Source organism: Pyricularia pennisetigena, chromosome 6 (genome assembly GCF_004337985.1).
Source record: "Pyricularia pennisetigena strain Br36 chromosome 6, whole genome shotgun sequence".
Classification (NCBI taxonomy): domain Eukaryota; kingdom Fungi; phylum Ascomycota; class Sordariomycetes; order Magnaporthales; family Pyriculariaceae; genus Pyricularia; species Pyricularia pennisetigena.
In genome coordinates, this window is record NC_043744.1 from 5,979,712 (window position 1) to 5,994,574 (window position 14,863).

Below are 14,863 nucleotides of genomic sequence, written 5' to 3' on the forward strand. Positions count from 1 at the left end.
CCTATCTGTTTGTCACCGGCCGTTCTATGGTTAAGAGCAAGACCAGCCCAAGAAATTGCCCACGTTCCATCCTAGCTACGCCCCACATCACAAAGCTTCTATTTCCTATTCAAGTAAACCATCATATTGGGCAATTTTTGCTAACCAGGTTTGCCCAATCGGCGATTATAATTTATGGGTTTATATACAAAGTTGCCCAAAGCAAACCGAATCCCCCAACCATGGTGGCCAAACTTATATTTCATATGTGTATATAGCTTTCAAAACACTGCCTTGCACGTGCTAGAGTGTCTAGACCAAGCTGTTACACAACATGATTATCGGCCAACACCTTCAAGGGTCTCGTCTATTTCACTGACAATTCAAACAGCTGTTGTGCCGGCAGTTTGGTAATCTCTGTCATAAACATGCGCACCAATGGTACCAAGTTTGGTCTCGGCCCTCCGTTGTACCTTGGACGTCTTGTGGCAATTCATAATGGCTCGTCACAACTCCCGTTCCCTATTGCTCCTGTGGATACACCACTGGCTGCGTCTGATACCCGCGCTCATAATTGCGTGCTCCAGAACTTCGTGGATCGTGGGCGTACGCCGCCTGACCATATCCAGAAACACTGGACCAGCCCTGGTGGTGCGCTGGGTTTCCAGGCGATGCAGACCTCTGCTGTGAACCCCCCGCAAGATTCCAAGCCGCCAGACCATCGCCCCTGCTCACGTTTACAGCCTCTTTGTTTGCAAAAGCCGCAGCCATGCTCTCAATCGCCCTCAGCCCGCTCTCCCTCGCCCGCCTCTCTGCGTCCGTCCCATGCACGGCTTTCAGATACTTCATAAAGTCCAGGTAAGCCTGCGTCACCTTGTTGAGATAAGCGACCGTCAGATGAACCCTGCGGTCCTCGTTGTCGACGTTGAGGTCGAACTTGGCCCCTTCGGGTTGGGCTTCGTACTCGGCCAGCGCCAGCGCCGTCTGACACGCGTTTCTGATTTGCCTGCCGTTCCAGCGTGCCTCTGGTTCGCTTCGCCAGTGAGCTCCCGCCGTTTGAAGGATCTCGTCCTCGTCGATCTTGATCTTGCGGTTCCGAGCGGCGTAACGATTTTTGATCAAACGGAGGTTGAGCTTGAAAACTTTGATGGTCGAGATTTCGGTCAATTGCGGGTAGTATAGACTCATGTGGATTCGTGAGGCAAAGGCTTCGTCGAAATCTCCGATGCGATTTGTTGTGAGAAAGAGGATTCCGGCATAATATTCGAGCACTCGCAGAAACACTAAAGTCTTGTTAATACCCAGCGACTCAACTTGACTGACGCTGTCGGACTAACCTGCGACAAGGCCATTTCTGTGAAAGTCGGTACGTCTTCGCTCGGCCAAAAAAACGTCTGCCTCATCGAGTAGGAGGACACAATCCCATTTGTTGGCGAGTGAAAAGTTGGTTTGCAGGCCCCTTTCGACCTCAGAAGCAGTGGAGCCAAGGTCACCTGTGGAGAAATGTGCGTGTCAGGGAGTTGTGGACTTGGATGACGGGAGAGTGATAGACCTTACCACACGTCATTTGGAAAAGCGGCTTTTTGAATCTGTCCGCAACACCCTCTGTAGACGAGTTAGTATCTGAGTCTGATAGCTCAGCCAAAGGTCTCGTCCACCTACCTGCCGTCGTGGTCTTTCCTACACCAGGAGCGCCGTGAAGCAGGATGATCAAGCCCTTTCCTGCATGGTTGTATTAGCATTAGCAGCTTGGCTCAATAAAGCGCGTCTCCAGTACAAAGTCACATCGACAGAAGCTCACCCTTGCCTCTGACAATGTCAGTCTGCTCGTCCTTCCCCTGAGCCTTGTGCTTGTTTCGAAAGTGCTGAGATACAAGAGAAAGAACCATGTTCTTGTGACCATCAGGAAGCACAAGCTGGCCAAAGGCGCCATGGTCTTCTTCGTCGTCGTCACTAGATGTGGGATAGGCCTTGCCGCCCTCGACAGAACTGACAACATCGCTCAGATATTCCAGATCGAGCCAGGCTGTAAACTGATTAGCGGTTACATTCTTGGTGCATACATTTGCGATGACTCACCCCATGTGCGATCTCTGAGAACAAATCCTGGAACCTCATATGACATTATGAGAAGCTCGTCGTCAGTGAGACTATCTTTGTTTGCGGCCATGTCCTTGAACCACCTGGGGAACACGGCTACTGAGGGAAGGGCGACTTGGTTCCCTTCAACCCCTGGCATTAGGCGCTGTATGAAATCACGATAGCGTGAGTAATCGATAAAGCTGTCATTGAAAACGGTTTCTCTGACACAGCATTCCGCACGACATTCGCGATCATCGCGCGGTTCCGGCTGGCCTGCTAGTCGAGTAATTTTCGGAGTCCAATGTTTGTTCTTCTCCACTGCAAAGGCCTCCTGGAAATCGATCATCACCTGGCTTTCTATCTCTTCCATCGTTCTAACGGTGAGTCCGGCGTAGTATTTGTGTTTGATACCGGCGACATCGACGAAAAGTCGACCTCTTTGGATCAACCTCTCTCGTAGCTTTTCCAAATGATTCTCGGCGGCTTGCTCACTCTGCTCGGACATAGTAGATCTGGTCTCCACATCTTTTTGGTGATGAAGCCGAAGGGGATATACGGCCAAAGAGGTAACAGGCTTCTCGCCATTGAAGCTGTCGATGGTGATTTGGTTTATCACTGGTCCGAGCTGATAACCATCAAAGTCGATATGTACGCAGCCAATGGTGATGAAGTTATCTGCCATCTTCTCCTCGTCACTTTCGCCGTCGTTTGGTTTCTGAAAATAAGCAGCCCAAGGGCCTTCGGCGCGATGAGGTGCAAGGTCCACGCGAAAGACCTGGAAAATTTGCTTGGTTTCTGCAGAAATGACAAAGTCGCCCGGCTTGTAGAGGTGCCATAGATCAGAAAAGAAGACTTTACTGCAGCTTGAACTGTTAAGATACGTCTGTCTCTTGACAATATAATCGTCCATGAACTCGATGAGACATTCAAGGTGTGCGGCTGCCTTCTTGGACCTGCTGTATCCCAGGGGGTCAATCTCTGCTGCTGGGTCGGTCTCTTTCTTCTCGTCCGACGAAACATCTGCCGGCTTGACATTATTGTTTGAGATAGGCTGTCCATTATCTGGATGTCCGGGCCACATATTAGTCAGTACAGGAAAGAGTGAGTAATCAGCGTATAATAGAGCTGACCTCCATGGGTAGTTTGTTGGCCTGCTGTCTCAGGTTCCTTTGTAAGGCCGGTTGTCGTCGCGGCCACCGTGGAAGCCTCTGTAGCATGGCTCAAGTTGGAATGCCATTCTCTTATGTCGGTAGCATAGGCTGTAAGAAGTCGGAATGGGCGGAGAAGGACGACCGGGCCGTCATCATCTTCTGGGTTCAGTTTCTCGCCACATATGACTGACAGTGTTTTGATGATTTGTTTCGAATGGATCCTGATTCTTTCGGGCAAGCTAGAGCCCGAGTGCGCTTCCGGCTCCTTCTTCATTGTATGTTTCCGGCGTCTGCTGGTCGACAGGAACCCTTTATCAAAATAACTGGGTAATGTGATCTGAGGCTCGCCAATCAGGACATCGATAGCAAATGCATTCTCAAGTGGTTGATCCCACATGGCATCGAAGCCGGGCCACGTGGATTGAAAGACTGTGAGCAATGCGTGTTGTTCGGACTCTCGCGGCTTTGAAGTCTTTGCGTGTTTCCCTTTCATGGCCAGTTCATTTTTCTTCTTCTTGTTCCTCTCGTATCTTTCCTTTTGTGCCATCAAGCGCTCAATCTCCCATTCAAAGTCTCCCCTGAGCCTAGCCCGAAAGTAGTCAAAGTCCTTCGTCCTGGTCGTGTCGTCGCTGTCCCATTGATCGCTGTCAGATGTATCCCATTGCGTGGGCGGCCCAAGTTTGCGAGAGTGTTGTTTCCGTAGAGAAGTCATGGGTAATACGCGGCGTGTGGTGGTTGAGATCCTGGAGGGTCCGAAGCCGCGATCTGCATAAGCTAGATCCCAATAGATGTCTTCTTCCCGACCTGTCTTGGGTTTGAGGGATGCGTCAAAGTCGTTAGTTCCATCATCTTGGATGAAAACCAGATAAGGCATTTCTCCACGCGTTCGATCCGTCTTCTGAAGCTCGGCAGCACGAGTCTCCCTCTTCCCGACCCACTTTGTAGCTTTGCGGCGTCGTCGGCTTCTTTTACTGTCATCTTTTACAAGCTCAGAATCCTGCGTCGCATCCGTCTCTGGATCATCATTGATTTCATGCCCCATCTGATCAGCCACGCGGTCGCCGAGCTTGAAGAGCTGCTCTCGAAGCATATGGATCTCTTCCATCAATGCTGCCGAGCCTGTCTGCTTCGCGACGGGTTCTTGGGCATCTTGAACGCTAGCACGTTGAAAGTTGTCCCTAGTCTGGGCTTCGCCTTGCTGAGAAGTCTTTTCTCGGACTGTGTCTGGTCTCTCGGGCGCCAGGGACGGTTCGCCAACCACAACATCAGAACCGGGCACAGCTGCCATGGTGAGGACTTTTGCTTTGGAACAAGAGGCGAGCTGGTGAGGGATGCTTGTATCAGAATTTAGTATCCAAGATCAAGGACGATGCGGGGGAACAGCGACAAGATAAGCATTGGTCAGACCAGCGGGCCGGCGAGTTGAGCTGCACATTTCTCCCTGAAAACTGCTCGTATCCGCTGCACCCTAATATTATGGACAGGGTCTTCAAGCGCCTACCGAGCAACTGCGGGATTCAGACAGCAAACAGTCGCAGTCATTGGTCAAAAGGTTGGGGATTTCTGCACCCCCCATGCAACAGCCGCTGACTGCATGAGACTAGACCAATATTTTGGCCATTTAGGCAAGAAAGGTTATCCTGTTTCCGAAACCGCACTGAATCTGACTGTTTGTGCCGGCAAGTCTGTTGTCAATCCTTTTCGCCAAGTAATTCTGAATCACATCCCTACTGTCACCATCCTACCTTGAAAGGCATTTGGAACATTTGGCAGCTTTTCCTCGCCATTTCATAAAGGTCTACCTGTCCATCATCATCACTTATCCATGCTCGACTTTTTACGCCAGACATATGGAGGCCAACAGGGATCCCAGGGACTTTGTTCCCACATCCAACGTCCAGCCCCCAGCTGTCGACTTTATCGACAACCACATCGACGAGTACCACCCCGCATTCAGCAACCCACCGTCACGTTACGATCCAAGACTCAAGCAGTATGTCATATGCCAGACGTCCAACTTTTTGGAACCTCAAGTTTCCCCAGACGTTGAGGCACAGGTCGGCACGGCTGCGCCACTACCGTCCGAGTATGACTTTACCCCAAGACCACTTCCACAGCCAACAGCAGCCCTCGACTTTTGGGAGGACCTATTCCCCACAGCCATGGATCGATTTCAAATGATGCATCCAGTTGAGCCGGATGCGGTTGCAAAGTATCGGATCCGGGACCGCAAGAGTTGGACAGAGGTGTTTGATCAGCTCGAAGCGGCAAAAGTACAGTACTATCAAACAAAGGGCTTCAAGGGAGGCTTTAGGAAGATTTACAGAAAATCCGGCGACAACGTTCAGCCGCTTATTGGAGTGGCCAAGGCTTTGCCTGATATCGACATGGTGACACCCGTCTTGGGGGTTGTGCAGGTTCTTTTAGAGGCAAGCAATCCCCGCCTTGATTTTTGACCTTTGTGTATCTCTTCTGCTACATACTAGCATATTCTCGTTCCTTTAATACCAAGATAACATATTTCCAGGCCGCCAAGCAAGCCGCCCAGGTTCGCCAGGCCATGTCTGGCGCATTCGACGGTATCGAACCCATGTTCTCACAAATCGAGCTTTTCCTCAAGATATATCCCGGAGACGAGAACATCAAACGGGCATCTGTCGAGCTTATAGCAGTGACGTTCCACGCGGTCGAGTGTGTGATTGGCTTTTTTGTCAAGTCTACCTGTACGCGCTCTGCATCCTCTTCGCCTTGTAAAGTTTTCTGACAGGGTAGCATCACACGCAGTCAAGAGGTTTGTCTCGGCTACTTTGAATCTCGAGGAATATCAACAAAAGATCACCCAGAGCTTGGAGGCAGTCAAGACCCACAGCGAGGCCTTAACTACAGAGGCCAACAATTCCGACAAGTACATGTCAAGCAACATTGTGAAGAGAGTCGTACAGGGTCAGTTTGCAGACTAGAGTACACACAGCCAATGGCTGCCAGACTGCTAAAGGCTGCTGACCTGGCCCTTTGAACACTCACGTAGCAACCCACCAATCTGAGAAGCGGATACTCCAGACCGTCCACAGTGAACGGACAATGATCTTGACTCTGTTTCAGGAGCTACATGACAACTTGGGTATGTCCTCTAAGCGCCGTACTATTGCATACTCGACGCTCACATCGTCTCTGGACTAGCGCGCAAGCAAACCGCTGAGAATGCCGCCATGTTCAACATGGTACAGCATCATCTTTCTCAATTCATCACGTCAATGGCCCCACCCACTTCGACGCCGCCTCCACCGATACGTTGGCCAGCAGTTTCAACGAGCGGGGCGTTGGTCACATCTGAGCAGCTGCTTGGCTTGATGAACATACCAAACTGGTCAGCCATCGATCTGCACGCGATAGAAGAGAGACGAAACGATCTGATACCCAAAGAGCAGCAAGCCAAGGCCGAACACATCATCAACACTACCGAGTTCAGACGCTGGCTTACCTCGGCGGCCTCATCACAGCTGCTGGTTCATGGAAACTTTGACCCGAGGCCCATGTCCGGAACGACTCATTTCTGCGCAACCTTGATCAGGCACATTGCGGAGCATCCCCGGCACATATCGCTCAACTTCTTCTGTGGTCAGCATCTGGAGCCGGACTCGCACGCCGGCGGCCGTGCCATGATCCAGACATTTATATGCCAGCTCTTGAGCCAGTACAACTTTGATCCTCAATATAAAGTCGACCAAAACTTGGAGTTGATCAAGGCCGGCGACGTCAAAGAACTATTCAAACTGTTTGATTTCCTGTTCCGCGGGATTGATCCAAGCCTATGTGTGTTCTGCATCATTGACAGCGTCGTCTTCTACGAGCGGGACGAGTTCCTGCGGGACCTGGGAGACGTGATCCCCATGTTAGTAAAGCTGTCTGCAGAGCGGCTACATGACGCCAGCATGCCCGTTTTCAAAGTTTTGATTGCCAGCCCGATAAAAACGGAGGTGGTCCGCCGGCTGTTTGTCGATGAGCAGATCTTGTCAATGGCAACCATGGCTGAGCACATTGAAGATCCCAGTCAGATGAGGGTGGAGAGGAGGCTAAAGGAGGAAAGCAGTTTCAGTTCCAGTGTATAAACGCCTCCGGCAGTGAACTAGGGTTAAATGGGTATAACTAAAACATAGGGACAATGTAGACTACTTGAAGCAAACATTGGCCAAACCTTGAGCTATAGAATTTCGCGAGCATTTTTCATTTCCTTCGAATGAATGCATAAAATTTCAAGATTTGTTATGATCACCTGGGAAGTTCGGCGTCATCTTTACAATGTTTACATTGCACTTTCGTTGCTGTAGGGCCAAACACAGCGCTAGTACTAGTAATAAGGCGTGAATCAACAGGTGACCCCAGAGTATTAGGAGCGCCCTTTTACAGGCAGCTTTCTTCCAGCGCATCTGAATGCTAATCGAATGTGCCTGGGACATCATCGCCCCCTTCCCTGAGCCCCAGAGCCTGGTCTACAACTACTGCTAACAAACCACACGTGACGTTTCTGCTCACCGTATCGTGAACTCACTATTTAGGCTTATCTTAAAGCGTGGTAGTGCGGGGTTCGTCTGCGGGGACCGCCTAAAATGCAACCAAAGGCGATACAACTCATAGCCCCCCATTGAACTATAAATCCTTTCCATCTCTTGCCAAGCTATTTGGCAGCAAAGGATCTGTCCTCCATCCTTTACCAAGCGGACCGGCGAGCAGGTCGGTGAGCCAATACCATGGCGCGCTTCAACTTCAACTCGCTCCCGGGGTTTCTCAAATCGGCCCCTCCGGCATCTATCAGGATTATTCTCCTACTCATATCTATCAACGTCCTGGTCTGGATCGCTGCCGGTATCATTCTCCACTTCAACCCGTCCTTGATCGCCCCGGCGGCGCTCTCATACGCGCTGGGGCTCCGCCACGCCCTCGATGCCGACCACATCTCGGCCATCGACCTCATGACCCGTCGCCTCATCGCCTCGGGTCAGCGGCCCGTCACCGTCGGCACCTTCTTCTCGCTCGGCCACTCCACCATCGTTGTGATCACGTGCATCGTCGTCGCCGCCACCAGCGGCGCCCTGCGCGATCGCTTCGACGACTTTACCCGCGTGGGTAACATCATCGGCACCAGCGTCAGCGCCGCGTTCCTGCTGATCCTGAGCGCGGGCAACGGGTGGGTGCTCTACCGCCTCGTCTGTCGCCTGCGCGAGGTTTTGGCCGAGCAAGGCCGGCCGAGGGTTCTGGACCAGGACGACGACCCAGATGTGGATGCTGGAGCGGCAGCTGGTTTGGGCTTGGACGGAACGGGGTTTTTGTCTAGGGTTTTCCGGAGGCTGTTTAACGTGATCGATCGGCCGTGGAAGATGTTCCCGCTTGGCGTCCTGTTTGGCCTTGGCTTCGACACGAGCTCCGAAATCGCGATTCTCGGCATCACGAGCCTGCAAGGTGCCGCCGGCACCAGTCTGTGGCTGATTCTGATCTTTCCCATACTCTTCACAGGCAAGTGGTCGTCTCTCAACCCCTGTGAGTGATTTTGTGTTGACAATTACCAGCTGGCATGTGCTTGGTCGACACCTCGGACGGCGCCCTAATGATGGGCCTCTACTCCTCCAAAGCCTTTGCCCGGGACCAGGTCGCCATCCTGTACTACTCCATCGTGCTCACCGGAATCACCGTCTTCATATCCGCGTTCATCGGCGTGATCCAGGTCTTGTCTCTGGTCCAGAATGTGGCCGATCCCCAAGGCGGCTTCTGGGACGGCGTGGGAGCAATTAGCGACAACTTTGACATTATAGGAGGAAGTATATGCGGGCTTTTTCTCGTCATCGGTATTGGCTCCGTTGTTGTGTACAGGCCGTGGCGGAGGCGGATGGATAGAAGGACGGAAGCACCGCTTGTGGGGGACACGGATGGCGAGGGGAGGTATGCAAGTCCTAACCGCTCGGACGCGAATGAAAATGTGTGATCAAGACAAAGGATATAGTACCCGACGTCCTTTTAAACCCTCGCAGTCAGGCTTAAAAGCCGTTGCGGATGGCTAAAAGTAGACAAGGCATAGGTTGGAGACAGGGCAAGGTTCAGCTGCCAAGATGGCCTGACTGTTTCCTTGCAATACACAAGGTATCTCAACCCCATGCAGCGGTGTGGAAATAATTTTTGACGCGCCTGCAGGTTCGGCAGAAAGTGTTTTTTTTTTTTTTTCTCACAGGTGGATGAACAGCGCAGGCTTGGTCCTGTTGCGCCGGAGCACTCGGCCATTAAGCGACGGGTACTTTTATTACAGACCGAATACCTAGGCTCCAGCAGGGTAGGAGTCCAGCGCCATGAGGTCGTCACGATCTCGCAGGCGTAGGAGTGCGACTCCAGCTTGGAAACTAGTGATACGTCCTGGCTGGCCACGTGACTTTGAAACAACTGGTCCAAGTGGAGCTCTTCACCCCCGGTGTAGATGCACGTGACTTCAATCATCAGCCTTTAGTTGCCCATCAATCATCCTCCATCAGGTCCCGACATGCGATCTGCTGTTGTACATGCAGTTCGAACATGCCACTCCCGCTGCGGCTGCGACACATTCCGATACCATGCTCGACCACCCAACACACGCCGCTGCAGATGGCCTGCTGGCTGCAATCGCGGACTCAGCAGGCCATGAATGACAGGCAACTCAAGATTCTCCTAGCCTTGCCAATCGGCAAGAAAAATAACGCCGAGTTGCAAAAGAGAGGCTGGATCAAGAAATTGCTTGCGGTCAATGTCCCAAACACCTCGAGCCCGTCACATATCGAGCACCTACTAAAACATGTTGGACCGCCACCGACTGTCATTTCCTTCATGCCGCAGCCTGCGTTTGATGTGCCGGGGTTGGCTAGGGATGCCGATGGCGGTCAGAAAGCGCAGCAGCTTGCTGCTACATTTTCCAAGCTGATGTTTTCTCATGATGTCGCACACAGTGCTCGTTCGCTTGGCATTATGCTCCCGGACTTTTTCACGTGGGATCAGCTGCGGAAAGTGATCGAATCCCTGCTAGACAGCTGCGACAAGTGGAGGCAGGCCAACATGGATACTCGAGAGCCAGAATCGCTGTCCATGCCACCTAGCGGACCAGAGGAGCTCGCTCGATTTCTCCAAACCTTACAAGACTTCACAAAGAGCACGCGGGGGTTCTTGGACGGGGCCGAAGACGCATCACCCAGCGTGCCTTTGGTGACGGACCTAGCGGCAAAACATAGGTTACAGCCCAAGGACTGGAATCCTGCCTTTTTCGGGCCTGCGACGCTGATGCTCTGGCCCGTAATGGACCTGAAAGATAATGTGCAGTTACCTCTAGGGGCCAAGTTCGCCTCTGATCGTGGTCTACACGATCTCTTGGCAGAAGCCACCATCAGGACAATCAAAAAATGTTTCCGTCGCGATGCCTTTGTCAAGCCCAGTGAAACGGGCGTTTGGGTGGATGACGATACGTGGTTTGCAGCGCGTCGGATCGCCACCGTACGGCCCATCCTGGGGGCCAACAAGGTCACTTCATTTGGTGTCGGCCTGCAGGTTGGGCCTCTGCCCAAAGAGGTCAACAATGCGGACCACGAAATGATAAGCCTGGCCGAAATTGGGGACGTGCCGTATACCCCAGCCTCGCTCGCAAGTCATTGGGTGGAAGAGCTTGCTGGCCTGCTGAGCGAGAAGGCCACAACTGTGCCCAAGGGTTCCGCACCAGAGGTAAAAGTCAAGGAGGCAACCCTGAACACGATGGATAATTCCTCGGTCCCAAGAGCCCCCGCTTGGACAGTAGACCATCTTGAGGATTCTGCATTGGGTTGGAGAGCCCAGTCACATTTCGACAGTGGCTTGAAGCCAACGTCGCCTTTGAGATACAAAGGTAGCACGTTGACAGCCGATAGCCCGCTCACTGAATTGGGCCAAGTTTTTGACAGCGAGTCGAGTAAAATCCCCAAGCTTGAAAAACTTAGGCGTCGCGACAGAACCGTGTCTCAGACAGACGATATGGTGAGAGTTCTGAAGATATTATCTGCACTCGCACAAGGGCGGCCATGGCTCGGCGTTGACAAGAACATGGAGGCATGGCACACTCGCCCAATCGACATGACCACCATCTCAAATCTCAAGCTCGACACTCTGGATCATAGAGCAGTCATCCCTAGCAACAGTTCCTTTCCAAAGATGGAGCCCGTTCCCGAGAAGGAACGCGTCGCCGAGTCCGAACTGATCTGGCCGGACCTGGCCGTGCCCGAGGTCGACTCGATAGACCAGCAGCGCCCCCACGATTCGGACTTGGAAGCCGCTTATAAACACTACTGCGCCTGGCTGCTGCGCGTGCTGCGTGAAAGCTCTTGCGGACGGCAGCTGGACGCAAGGCTTACGGATCATAGCGCTCGATACGTGGAGGGCGAGATGATGGCCAACCCCTCCGCCACGATCGCCATCGTCAAGGGGTCAGGCGCCAGCATCGCCAAGAACATCCTGTATGGGCTCAACTACATGCAGTGTGCAGCCGTTTACCGGCGAGTCCTCACGCCGGACCGGCACTGGCGAGTCGGACATGAAGCCCCGCTGTCTCGCCAGGAGGCCCGGCTCGTATTTCCCGAGAATCGCTGGCTCATCCCCCCTGAGAAGCAAGATCTGAAGATCCAGAGGGGCCTCGGGTCTAGCTTCGTCGGCGGCCTTTCGTTGCCGGAAACGTTGGACGAGACTTTGAGTAGGTTGGAGAGATTCCCCGGCAGTAAAAAATTCAGCATAAATGGGATGAAGGAGATCGAGGCTCGGTATGGCAAGGAGGTGGTCCGGGCGGCGGGGATTAAGAAGGCGCCTGCGACATGGCAGCCACTGGGTGATGTCTTGGGGCGAATTTAAGCCCTTGTAAAATGTTGTATATATTGTAGCCATGTTGTCTGTAAGATTATCGGTTGAGCTTCTCCAGACTGGGCGCTCCACTGTTCTCTGCAGAGGTTGTGGTCGGCTTCAGGTCGTTGCGGGATAACAATAATAGAGCAGGCTCGACAGCCTGAGGGACCTCTTGTATCAGGATAGAGGGCATGTAAACAAGCGTGGGACGAGCATGGCTGGCTAGGAACAGAAAGAGTATGTTGCAAGTGAAAATCATATACATTTTATAATTCAATAGTTTACACCGACCCACCACAAAGCAAACCACCAAAGCGCCCATGTGCACCGGACAAAGAGACCTCAAGTATCCAAAGTGCCAAGAGAATCAACGACAAAAACCAGAAGGAATTACAAATGTACAATCGAATTAAAAAGAAAAAAAAATGAGACAAATACTTCAGGTACAAAAGATCTGACGGAATCGCGCTCATCCAAGCATGTACGTCAGGTCTGGCAAGTTCCGCACCACGCGACGGACTTCATCTTCGTAAGCGTCGTCGGCTGGATCTTGCATTCCCTCAAAGGAAACCATCTTCCTTGGTTTCGAGTCGGCAGGTAACGGCGAGTGCGAGCGAGGGGTGGAATCTTTAATCCCGGTGGTGGGGACAGGTTGAAGACTGCCAACTGTACTCGCAGGCGCCGGAGGATCAGGAGCGCCAAAGAAGGACAGATCCCACGGGTCGCTAACCGCAGTAGACGCTTGGTCACTCGGTTGCGATGCAGCCGGTGTTGATGCTGTCTTGGGTGGTTTTGCTGGCTGAATCGCGTCGGAGGAAACGGGGGTTGCACTCTTGACTGCTGGCGCCTTCACGTCCGCGTTTGCCTTGTCACGTGGGTCCAAGTTCTTGATCATGGAGAATGCAGGATCGATTGTATTCCCGTTGGCTCCAGGGGATGTAACCATCTCTCCCCAGTCGTCGTCCTCCTCTTTATTACCCGGGGCCAAACTCGGAGGATCCAATGGCTTTGATGTCGCAAACATAGACACAGGCCGCGGACCCCCGTTCGGTGCGGGTGGTTTTGCCGCGTCCATCATCGAAGTGCTCCAAGAGAACCCGTTCGATGGTGCGGCACTAGGTGTCGAGCTCCATCCAAAACTCGCCATGGCAGGAGCAGGGGTTTGGTCAACTTTTCTGGGTGCCGGCGGTGCACTCTGTCGTTTCTTCTTAAAGACCTCGTCTAGGTTCACGGGCTCGTCAGGGACCGACGAATCCCAGCCAAAGGCGGCACCTTTTGCCTTGTTCGCTCCCCCGCTGTAGCCCCTGAGATGAGATCGACCACCCGTGAAAGCATCTTCCTCCATCCACCGCCGCACAATTTTGAACGTGTCGTTCCGCACTTCCGACGTGCGCCAAGTTACTCTTCGGTAATAGTCGTCACCGCCGGCATCATGCAGTCGCTTGGTCCCTTGCCGAGAGACACGATACCATACCCGCCGTTCAGAAATTGACGAAAATGTGTCTGTGATGATTCGATCCGAGACGTCGGCATCTTCTGGATCTGCAAAAGTGGAATCCCTAAGGTCCAGCTTCTCAAAGAGCTCATCAACGGCTTTGAGATCAGCCGTAAACTGTACATCACCATACTTGTCCGTCAACTCTTGCTGGTACTGTACCGAGCCGAACTTGTCTATAAGCTCTTGAAAGTTGGTACGGGTGGGCGGCGGTGGGCGCGGGACCGACGTCGCGGGAAGCTCGGGTTGCGTGCTAATGTTGGCAGCTTCAACAAGCGTCTGGAAGCTAGCCCTAGTCGCAGGTAGTGGACGTGGTATCGAAGTTGCGACCGTGGTGGCCGTAGTCGTCGAGCTGACCCGAGCCACCTCGACAAGTTCCTTAAAGTTCTTGCGCGTCGACGGTATAGGCCGCGGTATCGATGTTGCCGGAGACGATTTTCCGGCGCTGTCAAACATCTTGGCTAGGTCCGACACTTTGGCCGACACCTTTCTCTGCATTGGGCTGTGTGGCAAGGGCTTGAGTCTAGAGTCTTCGTCTATAGATGTGATGGGCGAGTCTTGTGGCCTGGTGTCCTGTCTGCTATCATCGGAACATGAAGTTGATGCGCGAGACCGTGTGGTTTTGCCATTTTGATCTGATGCTTCCTCTTGCGAATCTTGCGCTCGGCGGTCCGTCTCTTCTGTCGTCGTATCCTTGATTTCAACAACGCTGTGTTCCTTATCCCTCCCCCACTGCGGGCTTCCCACCTCGAGTTCTTTGAATTCATCAGGATCAGGGGACGCCTCGGGGATGGTATCCTGCGGGTTGAACTTTGCACTAAACCCAGGTGATACGGCGGCCTTGGGCGGGCTGGGAGGCAATTCCAGACTCGTATCTGACGCCCAAGGGTCCAACTGCGTCCCCGGAAGCCTCAACACAGAGTTCGAGCTAGATCTCGACAGCGTCTTCGCCGCAAGCCCCGGAGACGCTATCGGCCACGCCCTGCCGCTGACGCTATTGTCCCTCGACCGTGGCCGCGACCCCGCCAGGCTCTGTACACTATTCTCGCGCGACCGGGACCGCGGGTTGTCTGTCGCACCATTCCCCCAGACATTCAGCGAGCCCGAGGCCCAGTTGGAATCATCATCGCCACCCCAAGGCGAAGTGAATTCCAACCCTGGTAAGCTGTCGGTGGTCGTGGACGTGAGGAATGCGCGAGGTGGCGGCTCTGGGCCCCGGTCGTTCTCGGGGGCGGGCGTCGTCCAGGGAGAGGCGGCCCAAGGGTCCTCCATCGCGTCGGCGTGTTGG

The 14,863-nt window shown here is 53.2% G+C and overlaps 5 protein-coding genes across 5 annotated transcripts; 3 read left to right on the forward strand and 2 right to left on the reverse strand.

Annotated features, from left to right (window-relative positions):
* Positions 1-501: 501 nt before the first annotated feature.
* On the reverse strand, positions 502-4,500 carry PpBr36_05491 (uncharacterized protein; the record flags this gene model as incomplete). Its single annotated transcript, XM_029892647.1, has 6 exons — positions 502-1,262; positions 1,317-1,472; positions 1,537-1,701; positions 1,781-2,005; positions 2,059-3,123; positions 3,192-4,500. 6 exons carry the CDS (start codon positions 4,498-4,500, stop codon positions 502-504), a joined length of 3,681 nt encoding a protein of 1,226 aa, XP_029749401.1.
* Positions 4,501-5,062: 562 nt separating this feature from the next.
* Positions 5,063-7,321, forward strand: PpBr36_05492 (uncharacterized protein; the record flags this gene model as incomplete). The annotated part of the gene is made up of 5 exons (XM_029892648.1): positions 5,063-5,620; positions 5,725-5,967; positions 6,056-6,155; positions 6,241-6,333; positions 6,393-7,321. The coding sequence occupies 5 exons, from the start codon at positions 5,063-5,065 to the stop codon at positions 7,319-7,321; spliced, it is 1,923 nt and encodes a 640-aa protein (XP_029749398.1).
* A 639-nt stretch (positions 7,322-7,960) lies between these two features.
* On the forward strand, positions 7,961-9,189 carry PpBr36_05493 (uncharacterized protein; the record flags this gene model as incomplete). Its single annotated transcript, XM_029892649.1, has 2 exons — positions 7,961-8,747; positions 8,777-9,189. The coding sequence occupies 2 exons, from the start codon at positions 7,961-7,963 to the stop codon at positions 9,187-9,189; spliced, it is 1,200 nt and encodes a 399-aa protein (XP_029749399.1).
* A 578-nt stretch (positions 9,190-9,767) lies between these two features.
* Positions 9,768-12,089, forward strand: PpBr36_05494 (uncharacterized protein; the record flags this gene model as incomplete). The annotated part of the gene is made up of 1 exon (XM_029892650.1): positions 9,768-12,089. One exon carries the CDS (start codon positions 9,768-9,770, stop codon positions 12,087-12,089), a length of 2,322 nt encoding a protein of 773 aa, XP_029749396.1.
* Positions 12,090-12,549: 460 nt separating this feature from the next.
* PpBr36_05495 (uncharacterized protein) lies at positions 12,550-14,847 on the reverse strand (the record flags this gene model as incomplete). Its single annotated transcript, XM_029892651.1, has 1 exon — positions 12,550-14,847. One exon carries the CDS (start codon positions 14,845-14,847, stop codon positions 12,550-12,552), a length of 2,298 nt encoding a protein of 765 aa, XP_029749397.1.
* Positions 14,848-14,863: the final 16 nt, after the last annotated feature.